We start from the raw sequence: 15,321 nt of genomic DNA on the forward strand, positions 1-15,321 counted from the left end.
CAGAGTGTTACAGTGAGGGGTGTGGGATATGTCAGTGCGTTATAGTGAGGGGTATGAGATATATCAGAGAGTTAGTGAGGGAAGTGGGATATATCAGAGAGTTACAGTGAGGGAAGTGAGATATATCAGAGTGTCACGGTGTGGGGTACATCAGAGTGCTGCTGGCAGGGTGTGTATACATCAAAGAGCTACAGTAAGGGGCATGTGATATATCAGAGTGTTGCAGTAAGGGGTGTGGGATATATCAGTGTGTTACAGTGAGGGAAGTGGGATATATCAGAGAGTTGCAGTGAGGGCGGTGGGGTATATGGGCAGCACAGTAGCACAGTGGTTAGCAGTGTTGCTTCACATCACCAGAGTCCCTGGTTTGATTCCCAGGTTGGGTCACTGTCTGTGTGGAGTCTGCACGTTCTCCCCATGTCTACCTATGTTTCCTCCAGGTGCTCCAGTTTTCTCTCACAAGTCCCAAAAGATGTGCTGTTAGGTAATTTAGACATTCTGAATTCTCCCTCAGTGTGCGCAAAAAAAGAAAAATAGTGTGGAGACTAGGGGCTTTACAAAGTAACTTCATTGCAGTGTTAATGTCAGCCTACTTGTGTCAATAAAGATTATTATTGTATCAGAGAGTTACAGTGAGGGGTGTGGGATATATCAGAGTGTTACAGTGAGGGGTGTGGGATATGTCAATGTATTACCGTGAGAGGTGTTAGTTAGATATATCAGAGAGTTAGTGAGGGAGCGGGATATTTCAGAGAATTGCAATGAGGGGAGTGGGCTATATCAGCATGTTGCAGTGAAGGGTGTGGGATATATCAGAGTGGGCAGTACGGTAGCACAAGTGATAAGCACTGTGGCTTCACAGCGCCAGGGTCCCTGGTTCGAATCCCTGTTGGGTCACTGTCTGTGCGGAGTCAGCACGTTCTACCCGTGTCTGCGTGGGTTTCCTCCGGGTGCTCCGGGTTCCTCCCACTGTCCAAAAGATGTGCAGGTTAGGTGGATTGGCCATGATAAAAGTGCCCTTCGTGACCAAACAAGGTTGGGAGGGGTTATTGGGTTATGGGGATAGAGTGGAAGTGAGGGCTTAAGTGGGTCGGTGCACATGCGATGGGCCGAATGGCCTCCTTCTGCACAGTATGTTCTATGTACTCTATGTATGTACTGTTACAGTGAGGGGTGTGGGGTATATCAGAGAGTTACAGTGAGGGGTGTGGGATATATCAGAGAGTTACAGTGAGGGGTGTGGGATATAACAGAGAGTTACAGTGAGGGGTGTGGGATATATAGTGTTACTGTGAGAGGTGTGGTAGATAGTAGAATGTTACAGTGTGGGGGGGAGGTGGATACCTCAGAGTTTTACTGTGAGGGATGTAGGATAAATGAGTGTTACAGTGAGAGGTGTGGGATATGTCATAATGTTGCAGGGAGGGTGTAGGATATATCAGAATGTTGTTGTGAGGACTGTGTGATGTACGTGCGTTACAGTGAGGTGCGTGGGACTTATCAGAATTTGACATTGAGGGTGTGGGTATATCAGAGTGCTATAATGAGGGTATGGGTATATCAGAGTGTTATTGTGAGGAGTGTGTGATATATCAGTGTTACAGTGAGGGATTTGGGATATATCAGTGTTACAGTGAGGTGTGTGGGGTATATCAGAGTGCTATAGTGAGGGTATGGGTATATCAGCGTGTTATTGTGAGGAGTGTGTGATATATCAGTGTTACAGTGAGGGCTGTGGGGTATATCAGAGTGTTACAGTGAGGTGTATGGGGTATATTAGAGTGTTATTGTGAGGAGTGTGTGATATATCAGTGTTACAGTGAGGGATTTGGGATATATCAGTGTTACAGTGAGGTGTATGAGGTATATTAGAGTGTTACTGTAAGGGGTGTGGCATATATCAGGGGCGGGAATCTCCGCCCTCCCGCCGGGTCGGAGAATCGCCAGGGGCCGCTGTCAAACCCTCCCCCGCCGTGTCCCGAGTTCTCCGCCACCCGAGATTTGGCGGGGGCGGGAATCACGCCGCGCCGGTCGGCGGGCCCCCCTGCCGATTCTCCAGCCCGCGATGGGCCGAAGTCCCGCTGCTGTCAAGCCTTTCCCGCCGGCGTGGATCAAACCATCTACCTTACCGACAGGGAGCAGGCGGCGCGAGCGGGCTCCGGGGTCCTGGGGGGGCGCGGAGCAATCTGGCCCCGGGGGGTGCCCCCACAGTGGCCTGGCCCGCGATCGGGGCCCACCGATCGGCCGGCGAGCCTGTGCTGTGGGGGCACTCTTTTCCTTCCGCCTTCGCCATGGTCTTCACCATGGCGGAGGCGGAAGTGACCCCCTCCCCTGCGCATGCGTCGGCAGCCGTTGATGCTCCGGCGCATGCGCGGACTTCCGCAGGCTGGCGAAGTCCCTTCGGACCCGGCTGGCGTGACGCCAAAGGCTGTTCCCGCCAGCCGGTGGAGCGCCAACCACTCCGGCACGGTCCTAGCCCCTCAATGTTGGGCTTGGCACCGAAAGGTACGGAGTCGTCCGCTCCTTTGGGGCAGCCCAACACTGGAGTGGTTCACGCCACTCCATCACGCCAGGACCCCCCGCCCCGCCAGTTAGGGGAGAATCCCGGCCCAGAGTGTTACAATGAGGAGTGTGGTGTATATCATAGTGTTTCAGTAAGGGGTGTGGAACACATTGAGTGTTACTGTGAGGGGTGTGGGGTATATCAAAGTATTACCCTGAGGGGTGTGGAGTATATCAGTGTATTACGATTAAGGTGTGTGGAGTATATCAGAGTTTTTCAGGCTGATGTTTTTCTATTTACCATATACGATGAGTCCTATAATAATTACGAAAAGGGAGATTAAGGCAATTAGGGCGACCAGGCCAAGATGTGTCGAAGTTCCTGAGCATCTTCCTCCAGCTGTCTCATGTCTGCTTTGATCTGAAATAGAGAAGTTGAGAATGTTGGGAACCTTGTATAACTTGACGGAACAATGTTGACATTTCTACATCCGTTCAAGAGATGAACAACAACCCCAACACCCAGAGTCACAGAATAACACATTGCAGAAGAGGACCTTCGGCCCATCGAGTCTGCACCAATGCATGAGAGACAGCTGACCTGCCGACCTGTCCTATTTGCCAACACTTGCCTCATAGTCTTGAATTTTTTTGGAATATTTTTATTCATGTCTTTTTACATATATCCAGAAAATATCAGAAGAACAACCCATCAACCTGAACAAACCACAAATCCCCAACCTCCCCTAATACCAACACCCCACAACATCTTGCCTTCCCAATTTTTACCCCCTTATCCCCACCCAAAACCCCGCTCCCCCGACGCCTCAACCTCCTTGAAGAAATCAATGAACGGTTTCCACCTGCGGGTGAAGCCCTCTACTGACCCCCACAGAGTGAACCTGACCTTCTCCAGCCTCAGGAACTATGCCAGGCCGTTTACCACACTCCCGCCTTTGGCAGCTCCGATTCCCGCCAACACAACAAATTCTTCTCCGGGAAATCAGGGAGGCAGAGACCAATACACCGGTCTCTCTCCCCCACCACCACCCCGCGACACCCGGATCTTTCAGCATCCCAAATATCGCCACCTCTCAATCCGGGACCGCCCCACACCCAAAACTTTGGACATAACATCCGAGAATCCCTTGGTCTTGGGCACGCCCAGAACATGTGGATGTGATTTGTTGGTCCCCCACCCCACCCCGTGCACCGCCCACACCTATCCTCCTCCCCATAAAGAACCCGCTCACCCTCGCTTCTGTCATGTGGGCCCTATGTACCACCTTAAACTGGATGAGGCTTAACATCGCACACGACAAGGACATGTTCACCCTCCGCAAGGCGTCCGCCCACATCCCAGCCCGCATCTCCTCCCCCAGCTCCTCCTTCCTCTTGCGCTTACTCATTCCCTTCCTGCCGCCACCCCCGAACCCTTGCACCCAGCCCCGCCCGCACAAACCTATGGTTGTCACAAATCGGCGCCCACAGCGACATACCATCCAGCCCAAAATGTTTCCTGCAGAGGCTCCATGCTCTTAACACCGACACCACCACCGGGCTCAGGAAGACCTGGTCAACGAGAACGGAAGAGGTGCCAACAACTGAGCCCTCAAACGCGTTCCCCTGCATGCCGCCATCTCCACTCTCCCCCAGACCGACCTCTCCTCCACAACTCACTCCCTCACCATTGCAATATTTCCCACCCAATAGTAATTGATCAAATTCGGCAACGCCAGCCTCCACTGTCCCTCGCCCCCTATCAAAGAACACCTGCCTCACCCACGGTGTCTTCCCCATCCACACAAACCCCTAAATTATCCAATTAATCTTCCTGTAAAACAACTTGGTGACAAAGATAGGGATGTTCTGGAACATGAACAGAAACCAGGGCAGCACCATCATTTTCACCGCCTGCACGCACCCAGCCAGCGACAGGGCCAACACATCCCGCCTCTTAAAATCCACCTTCATTCCCTCCACCAATAAAGACAAGTTCAATCTGTGTAGCTGGGCCCAGCCTCGTGTCACCTGGATTCCTAAATACCTAAAGCTCGTCCCCACCACCCTGAACGGCAACTCCCCTAATCTCCTTTCCTGCCGTCTGTCATTGATCGGGAACACCTCGATCTTTCCCATGTTCAGCTTATGCCATGAAAACCGGCCATATTTCCCCAAAATCTCCATAATCCCTCCAATGCTGCCCACTGGGTCCGAGATATATAATAAATTGTCCACATATAGGGATACCCGATGCTCGACACCACCCCCCACCCCTCCTCACAAACGAAGTGCCATTGTCAACGGCACCTTCACCAAGGCGAAAAGCAACAGAGAGAGTGGACATCCTTGTCTAGTCCCATGATGCAACCCAAAGTACCCGAAACTCATCAGATTTGTTCAGCCACAGCATGATGGCTGTGACCTCCCCCGTGTCGTTCAACTCCACATAGCCCACTCTCTCATCCACCAACAATGCCACAGCCAACCTCCACTGTGGCTGATAGGCCTCCTCCTGAACCACCTACAAATCCTCCCAATGCGCGGTTAGAAACCACAACCGGCAGGCACTCCGAGTCGGCCACCCCCGCCAGCAGCGCCTTGCCCATAATAAACTCATTGATCTGGAAGTACACGTTGTGCACATGGGAGAAGTACAAAAATTCCTTTGCCCTTGGCCTCCCGAACCTCCATGGGTCCAACCTCCGCATGTGCTCCATGAACCCCATCAACTCTCTCGCCACCGCCGACATCCTTGATGAGTTAGGATTCAACCGATCCAGACGCGTGTCCAAGACTGTATTTTTTTTTGAGAGTACCCAATTCATTTCTTCCAATTAAGGGGCAATTTAGTGTTGCCAATCCACCCACTCTGCACATCTTTGGGTTGTGGGGGTGAAACCCACGCAAACATGGGGAGAATGTGCAAACTCCACACGGACAGTGACCCAGAGCCGGGATCGAACCTGGGACCTCGGCACCGTGAGGCAGCAGTGCTAACCACTGCGCCACCGTGCTGCCCTCGGGTCCAGAACGGTATTGAAATATCCTCCCTTAATCAGCCAATGCGTATCCAGGTCCAGATTTCTCCCTGACACCCACCTCATGAAGTCCGCATCGTCCCAATTGAGGAATACACATTCACCAGGACCACCGACATCCCCTCCAGCTTCCCACTGACCATCACATACCTAACCCTCCGGATCAGCCGCAATGCTCCCCACCTCAAAAGCCACCTTCTTCTTTACCAACACCACCACCCCCTTGTGTTCATGTCCAGCCCCGAGTGGAACACCTGCCCATCCATCCCTCCCTCAGCCTCGTCTGATCCCCCAGCTTCAGGTGTGTCGCCTGGAAAAACACAATGTCCGACTTCAGACTCCTCAGATGTGTGAACACACGTGACCGTTTAACCGGCCCATTCCACCCACTCACATTCCCCATGACCAGCCTGGTCAGAAGGCTCCCACCCCCCTCACCTGCTGATTATCCATATCCCTTTTTAAGCTGGCCCCCAGCCCACGTCACATGCCCCTCCAGGTCAGCTCTTAGATGTCCGCTGCCATCTCTCCCTTCCCAACTACGCCACATCAACCACACCCATGTCAGCAATTTCTACCTCCCCCCACGGCCCCTCCCCTCCCCCTCACCACTACCAAACAAAAAAACCAACCCCATCTGCCCCTCCATGCCTTCCTCCTGGCAACCCCCCCCCCCCCCTCCACCGCCTTCACTGCAGCTAACTAGCTCACCCAGCTAGCATGGTGGCCCCGCCCCTGTCCTCTGACTTCCCCTCACACCTCCAGTCCACCCCTCCCCCCTGATCCTCCCAACCTCCAACAAACATAGAGAAAAAAAAGGCACCATCACCGCTCCCCCATCGAAACCCACCCCAGACTGCCTAACCCATGTTCCCCACACTGAACACGAAGCTCCTCTCCAAAGTTCACTGTCCTCCCACTCCTCCCAGTCCATGGTCCCTCATAAAGACCATCGCCTCCTCCGGTGAGTCAAAATAAAATTCCTGTTTTTGGTGTGTCACCCACAAGCGGGCAGGGTACAAAACCCCAAACTTCACCCCCTTCCTACAGAAGGAAAACTTTATTCGGTTGAACCCGGCCCTCCGTTTCTCCAGCTCCGCACCCAGGTCCTGGTAAATCCGCAGTTCACTCCCTTCCCAGATCCATTTCTTGTTCTGCTCGCCCACTTCAGAATTTGCTCCTTGTCCAAAAATCAATACCAATAATAATAATCTTTAGTGTCACAAGTAGGTTTCCATTAACACTGCAATTAAGTTACTGTGAAAAACCTAAGTTGCCACATACCGGCTCCTGTTCGGGTACACAGAGGGAGAATTCAGAATGTCTAAATTACCTAACAGCACGTCGTTCAGGATTTGTGGGAGGAACACAGACAGTGACTCAAGCCGGGAATCGAACCTGGGACCCTGTAGCTCTGCAGCAACAGTGCTAACTACTGTGCTATCGTGCTGCACAAAAATATGGAACGCTTCACGAAATTTAGTGTCTTTGCAGCCTCACTACCCTCGGCGGCTTCCCCACCTGCGGCCTCCTCCACAGTGTCCTGTGTGACCGAACCACCTCGATGGACCGGTCAAAGGCCCCCTCCCCCACCAACCTTCCCAGCATGCTCACCTCATACTTGCGGCCTCTGCTCCCTTGGTGCCCTCAGGCATCCCACTAATCCTCAAATTCTGCCTCCTGGGCTGGTCCTCAAGGTCCTCCAATTTCTCTCTCAGCCTTTTCTGGCTGCTCAACTCTATCCCCAATTCCGTCTCCAGCGAGGCCAGCCGCTCCTCATGCTCCCCCATTGCCTCCTCCACCTTCTGGATCGCCAGGCCCGGAGCCTCCTGCCTCTGCTCCACTCTCTCAATCGCAGCCCTGAGTGGCTCCACCACCTCAGCCAAATCCTCCAAAGCGTCTTTCCTCTGCTGCTGGAATTTATTATTCAAAAACTCCACCAGCTGCTCTATTGACCACTGGGCGGGTAGCGCTGCCCTCTTGCTCTCCGCCATCTTCACCATCTTCAGCTGTGGCTCCAGCTACTCTCTCTTTCTCGTGGCATTTCTCGTCCACTGATCCAGACACCGGCATCAGCAGAGGAGCATTACCTTCCCTGGGCACTCACAGACCTTTCACCCTCAAATACCACACCATTCGGGTGGGGAAGGACTGAAAATCTGCACCTTGAGCGGGAGCCACCAAATGTGCAACCACTCACTCCACGGCCGCCACCGGAAGCGCCCATTGCCTTGAATGTTATGATGTGCCAAGTCCTCATCCAGGGACTTTTTAAAGGATATGAGGCAACCCGCCTCTACCACCCTCCCAGGCAGTGCATTCCAGACCATCACCACCCTCTGAGAAAACGTTTTTCCTCAAATCCCCCCTAAATCTCCTGCCTCTCACCTTGAATTAGTGTCCCCTTGTAACTGACCCTTCAACTAAGGGGAGCAGCTGCTCCCTATCCACCCTGTCCATGCCCATCAGAATCTTGAGCACCTCGTTGCCCATTGGTCTTCTCTGCTCCAGTGAAAACAGCCCTAGCCTATCCAAACTCTCTTCATAACTTAAATGTTCCATCCCAGGCAACATCCTGGTGAATCACCTCTGCACCCGTTAATCACACTAATTTCACATCCCAGTGCCCTGTGCAGGAGGCAGCCACATAGGGATGGATGACTGAGAGCTCGATTACACAGGTCGAGTTGAGGAGTGTCTTAAGATATTAGAGAGAGAGAGAGACAGAGGTGGAGAGGAAGGGATTTCCAGAACTCAGGGCCCAGACAGCTGAAGGCATGTCTGCCACTGCTGGAGCGATGGGAATCAGGTGCTGCGCGAGTGGCCGGAATTGGAGGAGCGCAAAGTCCTCTGAGGGTTGTTGGAGGTTACAGAGATAGGGAGTGTGGTAGGGGCTGGAGGAGGTTCCAGTGATAGGGAGGGAGGTAGGGGTTTGGAAGAGGTTACAGAGATAGGGGTGTAGAGGCTGGAGAAAATTACAGAGATACTTACCTTTCAGGAGAAGCGGCCTTCAGTTTTTCAGCGAGAGCAGTAACCAGGGGGCTGTCGGGAAGGTAAGATTCCCGTTTTAAAAACTTACCTTACAGGAGAAGCGGCCTTTGTTTTTTAACAACTTTTTTTCTTTGGATTTGTTTTTTTTTGTTTCAGAGCAGCAGGAAACCGGAAGTCGGCCGTGGGGATTTCTGGGAAGGTGTGTAGTGCCTGAATATAAGTTGGGCGGTTGCTAAACCCGAGACGCTACACTTGTAGTGTTCCCCACCCTTCCACATCCTCTAACCTAAGGGGTTGAGTGAATATCAGATAAGCTCTTCCTTTCCTTTTCTTGTTTTATCGAGAGGGGATGGCAGGGAAGGCAGTGCAATGTTCCTCCTGCAGAATGTTTGAGGTGAGGAACGCCGTCAGTGTCCCTGCTGATTTCACCTGTGGGAAGTGCACCCATCTCCAGCTCCTCTGAAACCGTGTTAGGGAACTGGAGCTGGAGTTGGATGAACTTCGGATCATTCGGGAGGCAGAGGTGGTCATAGATAGAAGCTTCAGGGCTGTAGTTACTCCGAAGAATGAAGATAGATGGGTGACAGTGAGAGGGGCTGGGAGGAAGCAGTCAGTATAGGGATCCCCTTTGGTTGTTCCCCTTAGTAACAAGTATACCATTTTGAATACTGGTGGGGGGATGAGTTACCAGGGGTAAGCCATGGGGTACAGGTCTCTGGCACAGTCTGTCCCTGTTGCTCAGAAGGGAAGGGGGGAGAGGAGTAGAGAATTTGTCATTGGAGACTCCATAGTTAGGGGGATAGATAGGAGATTCTGTGGGAATGAGAGAGGCTCGCAGTTGGTGTATTGCCTACCAGGTGCCAGGGTCTGTGATGTCTCGGATTGTGTTTTCGGGATCCTTAAGAGGGAGGGGGAGCAGCCCCAAGTCGTGGTCCACAAAGGCACCAACGACATAGGTAGGAAAAGGGATAGGGATATAAGGCAGGAATTCAAGGAGTTAGGGTGGAAACTTAGAGCTAGAACAAACAGAGTTATTATTTCTGGGTGTTACCCGTGCCACGTACTAGTGAGACGGGGAATAGGGAGAGAGAGCAGTAGAATACGTAGCTACAGGGATGGTGCAGGAGGGAGGATTTTGGATACCTGGATAATTGGGCTCATTCTGGGGGAGGTGGGACCTCAACATACAGGATGGTCTACACCTGGACTAGAGGGGTACCAATATCCTGGGGGGGGGGAAATTTGCTAATGCTCTTCGGGAGAGTTTAAACTAACTCAGCAGGGGATTGGTAACCTGAATTGTAGCTCCAGCATACAGGAGGTTGAGAGTAGTGAGGTCATGAGTAAGCAGGTTCCAGGGATTAGATATTTCAGTAAACTCAGGGAAGGTGGTAAAAGAGGGGGAGGGGTGGCATTGTTAGTCAAGGACAGTATTACGGTGGCAGAAAGGACGTTTGATGAGGACCTGTTTACTGAGGTATTATGGGCTGAGGTTAGAAACAGGAAAGGAGTGGTCACCCTGTTGAGAGTTTTCTATAGGCCTCTGAAAAGTTCCAGAGATGTAGAGGAAACGATTGCAAAGATGATTCTGGATTGGAGCGAAAGTAATAGGATAGTTGTTATGGAGGACTTTAACTTTCCAAATATTGACTGGAAACGCTATAGATCGAGTACTTTAGATGGGTCCGTTTTTGTCCAATGTGTGCAGGAGGGTTTCCTGACACAGTATGTCGATAGGCCAACAAGAGGCAAGGCAACATTGGATTTGGTACTGGGTAATGAACCAGGACAGGTGCTAGATTTGGAGGTAGGTGAGCACTTTGTTGACAGTGACCACAATTCAGTTACGTTTACTTTAGCGATGGAAAGGGATAGGTCTATACCGCAGGGCAAGAGTTATAGCTGGGGGAAAGGCAATTATGATGCAATGAGGCAAGACGTAGGATGCATAGGATGGGGAAGGAAACTGAGGGGGATGTGCACAATTGAAATGTGGAGCTCGTTCAAGGAACTGCTACTGCGTGTCCTTGATAAGTATGTACCTGTCAGGCAGGGAGGAAGTGGTCGAGCGAGGGAACCATGGTTTACTAAAGTAGTTGAATCACTTGTCAAGAGGAAGAAGGAGGCTTATGTAAAGATGAGATGTGAAGGTTCAGCTGGGTGCTCGAGAGTTACAAGTTAGCTAGGAAGCACCGAAAGAGAGAGCTAAGAAGAGCCAGGAGGATACATGAGAAGTCTTTGGCAGGTAGGATCAAGGATAACCCTAAAGCTTTCTAGAGGCATGTCAGGAATAAAAGAGTGACTAGGGTAAGAGTAGGGCCAGTCAAAGACAGAGATGGGAAGTTGTGCGTGGAGTCCGAGGAGATAGGAGAGGTGCTAAATGAATATTTTTCATCACTATTCACGCAGGAAAAAGATAATGTTGTCGAGGAGAATACTGAGATACAGGCTACTAGAAGGGCTTGAGGTTCATAAGGAGGAGGTGTTAGCAATTCTGGAATGTGTGAAAATAGATAAGTCCTCTGGTCCGGATGGGATTTATCCTAGGATTCTCTGGGAAGCTAGGGAGGAGATTGCTGAGCCTTTGGCTTTGATCTTTAAGTCGTCATTGTCTACAGGAATAGTGCCAGAGGACTTGAGGATAGCAAATGTTGTCCCCTTGTTCAAGAAGGGGAGTAGAGACAACCCCGGTAACTATAGACCAGTGAGCCTTACTTCTGTTGTAGGCAAAATCTTGGAAAGATTTATAAGGGACAGGATTTACAATCATCCAGAAAGGAATAATTTTCTTAGGAATAGTCAACACGGTTCTGTGAAGGGTAGGTCATGCCTCACAAACCTTATTGAGTTCTTTGAGAAGATGACCAAACAGGTGGATGAGCTAAAGCAGTTGATGCGGTGTACATGGATTTCAGTAAACATTTGAGAAGGTTCCCCACGGGAGGCTAGTGCAGAAAATACAGAGGCATGAGAATCAGGGTTTCAGGGTGATTTAACAGTTTGGATCAGAAATTGGCTCGCTGTAAAAGGACAGAGGGTGGTGGTTGATGGGAAATGAGCCTGGAGTTCAGTTACTAGAGGTGTACCACAGGATCTGTTTTGGGACCACTGCTATTTGTCATTTTTGTAAATGACCTGGAGGAGGGCGTGGAAGGATGGGTGAGTAAATTTTCAGATGACACTAAAGTTGGTGGAGTTGTGGATAATGCGGAAGGATGTTGCAGGTTACAGAGGGACATAGATAAGCTGCAGAGCTGGGCTGAGAAGTGGCAAATGGAGTTTAATACAGAAAAGTGTGAGATGATTCATTTTGGAAGGAGTAACAGGAATACAGAGTACTGGGCTAATGGTAAGATTCTTGGTCGTGCGGATGAGCAGAGAGATCTCGGTGTCCATGTACATATATCCCTGAAAGTTGCCACCCAGTCTGATAGGGTTGCTAAGAAGGCGTACGGTGTGTTAGCTTTTATTGGTAGAGGGATTGAGTTTTGGAGCCATGAGGTCATGTTGCAGCTGTACAAAACTCTGGTGCGGCCGCATTTGGAGTATTGCGTGCAGTTCTGGTCGCCGCATTATAGGAAGGATGTGGAAGCATTGGAAAGGGTGCAGAGGACATTTACCAGGTTGTTACCTGGTCTGCAGGGAAGATCTCATGAGGAAAGGCTGAGGGATTTGTGGCTGTTTTCGTTAGAGAGAAGAAGATTAAGAGGTGACTTAATTGAGGCATAGATGATGATCAGAGGATTAAATAGGGTGGACAGTGAGAGCCTTTTTCCTCGGATGGTGATGGCTAACACGAGGGACATAGCTTTAAATTGAGGGGAGATAGATATCAGACAGATGTCGGAAGTAGGTTCTTTACTCAGAGAATAGTAAGGGCATGGAATGCCCTGCCTGCAACAGTAGTGGATTCGCCAACATTAAGGGCATTTAAATGGTCATTGGATAAACATATGGATGATAAGGGCAGATGGGCCTTAGAGTGGTTTTACATGTCGGAGCAACATCGAGGGCCGAAGGGCCTGTACTGTGCTGTAATGTTCTATGTTCTATAGGGAGGTTGGAGGGCCTGGAGGAAGTTACAGAAATAAGGGGGTTGTCGGGGCTGGAGGAGGTTAGTTTCAGGGATAGTGAGCGGTGTTGGGGCTGGCAGAGGTTACAGAGATAGGGATGGGTGTCGAGGCTGGAGGAGATGACAGAGTTAGGGAGGGGTATACGGATTGGAGGAGGTTACAGAGATAGTGAAGGGTGTAGTGGCTGGGGGAGTTTATAGAGATAGTGAGGGTTTAGGGACTGGAAGAGGTTACAGAGATAGGGAGGGGTTTTAGGGCTGGTGGAGGTTACAGAGATTGGGAGGAGGTTACAGAACAAAGAATAAAGAATAGTACAGCACAAGAAAAGGCCTTTCGGCCCTCCAAGCCTGGGCTATTCATGATACCAACCTTGGCCAAAACCCTCAGTCCTTCCTTGTTCCGTATCCCTCTACATGCGTCCTATCCATGTATTTGTGAAGATGCCTTTTGAAGGCTGTAAATGTATCTGCTTCCACAATCTCCCCTGGCAACATGTTCCAGGCACTCACCACCCTCTGTGTAAAAACCCTGCTTTGCACATCGCCCCTAAGCTTTGCCTCATGGACATTAAATCTATGACCTCTAGCGACTGACCCCTCCACCCTCGGAAAGAGTGCCTGCCCATCCACTCAATCCATGCCTCTCATAATCTTGTAGAGCTCTATTAGGTAGCCCCTCAACCTCCGTCATTCCAATGAAAACAGTCCAAGTCTATTCAGCCTCTACACATTGCTGACACCCTCCAAGCCAGGCAACATCCCAGTAAATCTCCTCTGCACCCTCTCAAAAGCCTCCATATCTTTCTGGTAGTGTGGCAATCAAACTTGTGCGCAATATTCCAAGTGCGGCCTTCCCAAGTTTCTATACAACTGTAGCATGACTTGCCAGTTTTTATACTTGATGCCCCGTCCAATGAAGGCAAACATCCCGTATGCTTTCATGACTACCTTGTCCACTTGTATAGCACTTTCAAAGATCTGTGGACCTGCACGCCCAGACCTCCCTGACTTTTTACATTCCTAAAAGCTTTGACATTTACTGTATATTTCTCCTCCATGTAACACCCACCAAAATGCATTACCTCACATTTGTCTGGATTAAACTCCATTTGCCATTTCTCTGCCCAAGTCCCCAACCTAACTATGTCCTGCTGTAATCTCTGACAATCCTCAATACTATCTGCCACTCCACTAACCTTGGTGTCATCCGTGAACAGCTACATTTTTCTCCAAATCGTTTATGCATACTACAAACAACAGAGGCCCCAGCACAGATCCCTGTGGAACACCACTAGTCACAATCTTCCATTCAGAAAATCACCCTTCTCTGCTTTCTGTGACCGAGCCAGCTCTGTATCCATCTTGCCACCTCTGTCATCTTGCCATGAGTGACCTTGTCAAAGGCCTTACTAAAGTCCATATAGACAACATCCACTGCCCTATCTGCATGAATCATCTTTGTGACCTCCTCGAAAAACTTTATCAAGTTATAGAGACACAACCTCCCCTTCACAAAACCGTGCTGCCTCTTGTTAATATGACCACTTAATACGCTTCCAAATGGGAGTAGATCCTGTCTCAAAGAATTCTCTCCAGTAATTTCCCTACCACTGACATAAGGCTCACCGGCCTGTTGTCCGCTGGATTATCCTTGCTGCCCTTCTTGAACAAAGGATTAACATTGGCTATTCTCCAGTCCTCCGGGACATCACCTGAAGACAGTGAGGATCCAATGATTTCTGTCAAGGCCTCAGCAATTTCCTCTCTTGCATCCTTCAGTATTCTGAGGTAGATCCCATCAGGCCCTGGGGACTTCTCCACCTTAATATTTTTCAAGTCACCCAACACCTCGTCTTTTTGGATCTCAATGTGACCCAGGCTATCTACACACCCTTCTCCAGACTCAACATCCACCAATTCCTTCTCTTTGGTGAATACTGATGCAAAGTATTCATTTAGTACCTCGCCCATTTTCTTCTGGCTCCACACATAGATTCCCTTGCCGATTCTTCAGTGGGCCACCCCTTTCCCTGGCTACCCTCCTGCATTTTATGTACATGTAAAAAGCCTTTTCCCTATTTGCCAATGACTTTTCGTGATCCCTTTTAGCCCTCCTGACTCCTTGTTTAAGTTCCTTCCTACTTTCCTTATATTCCACACAGGCTTCGTCTGTTCCCAGCCTTCTCGCCCTGACAAATGCCTCCTTTTTCTTTAACGAGGCCTACAATATCTCTTGCGAAACTTGCCATATTTATCCTTATTACTCACAGGAACATGCCGGTCCTGAATTCTTTTCAACTGACATTTGAAAGCCTCCCACATGTCAGGTGTTGATTTACCCTCAAACATCCGCCCCCCAATCTATGTTCTTCAGTTCCGACCTAATATTGTTATAATTAGCCTTCCCCCAATTTAGCACATTCACTCGAGGATCAATCTTATCCTTGTCCACCAGCACTTTAAAATTTACTGAATTGTGGTCACTGTTCCCGAAATGCTCCCCCAGTGAAACCTCTACCACCTGGCCGGGCTCATTCGCCAATACCAGGTCCAGTACAGCCCCTTCCCTCGTTGGACTATTTACATATCATTTTAAGAAGCCATCCTGGATGCTCCTTGCAAACGCTGCCCTGTCCAAGCCCCTCGCACTAAGTGAGTCCCAGTCAAATTTGGGGAAGTATCGATAAACGTGCAGCTGATATGTGACCGTCAGCT

At 50.2% G+C, this 15,321-nt stretch overlaps 1 protein-coding gene across 1 annotated transcript in view; it reads right to left on the reverse strand.

The window, feature by feature from the left end:
• LOC119951030 (oxidized low-density lipoprotein receptor 1-like) overlaps positions 1 to 15,321 on the reverse strand; it is a 53,356-nt gene that overhangs the window by 17,581 nt on the left and 20,454 nt on the right. Inside the window, exon 4 of the mRNA XM_038774064.1 lies at positions 2,804 to 2,923. Coding sequence (XP_038629992.1) covers positions 2,804 to 2,923 — 120 coding nt within the window. The remainder of the gene's footprint in view (positions 1 to 2,803; positions 2,924 to 15,321) is intronic.

Source organism: Scyliorhinus canicula, chromosome 16, assembly GCF_902713615.1.
Source record: "Scyliorhinus canicula chromosome 16, sScyCan1.1, whole genome shotgun sequence".
Taxonomy (NCBI): domain Eukaryota; kingdom Metazoa; phylum Chordata; class Chondrichthyes; order Carcharhiniformes; family Scyliorhinidae; genus Scyliorhinus; species Scyliorhinus canicula.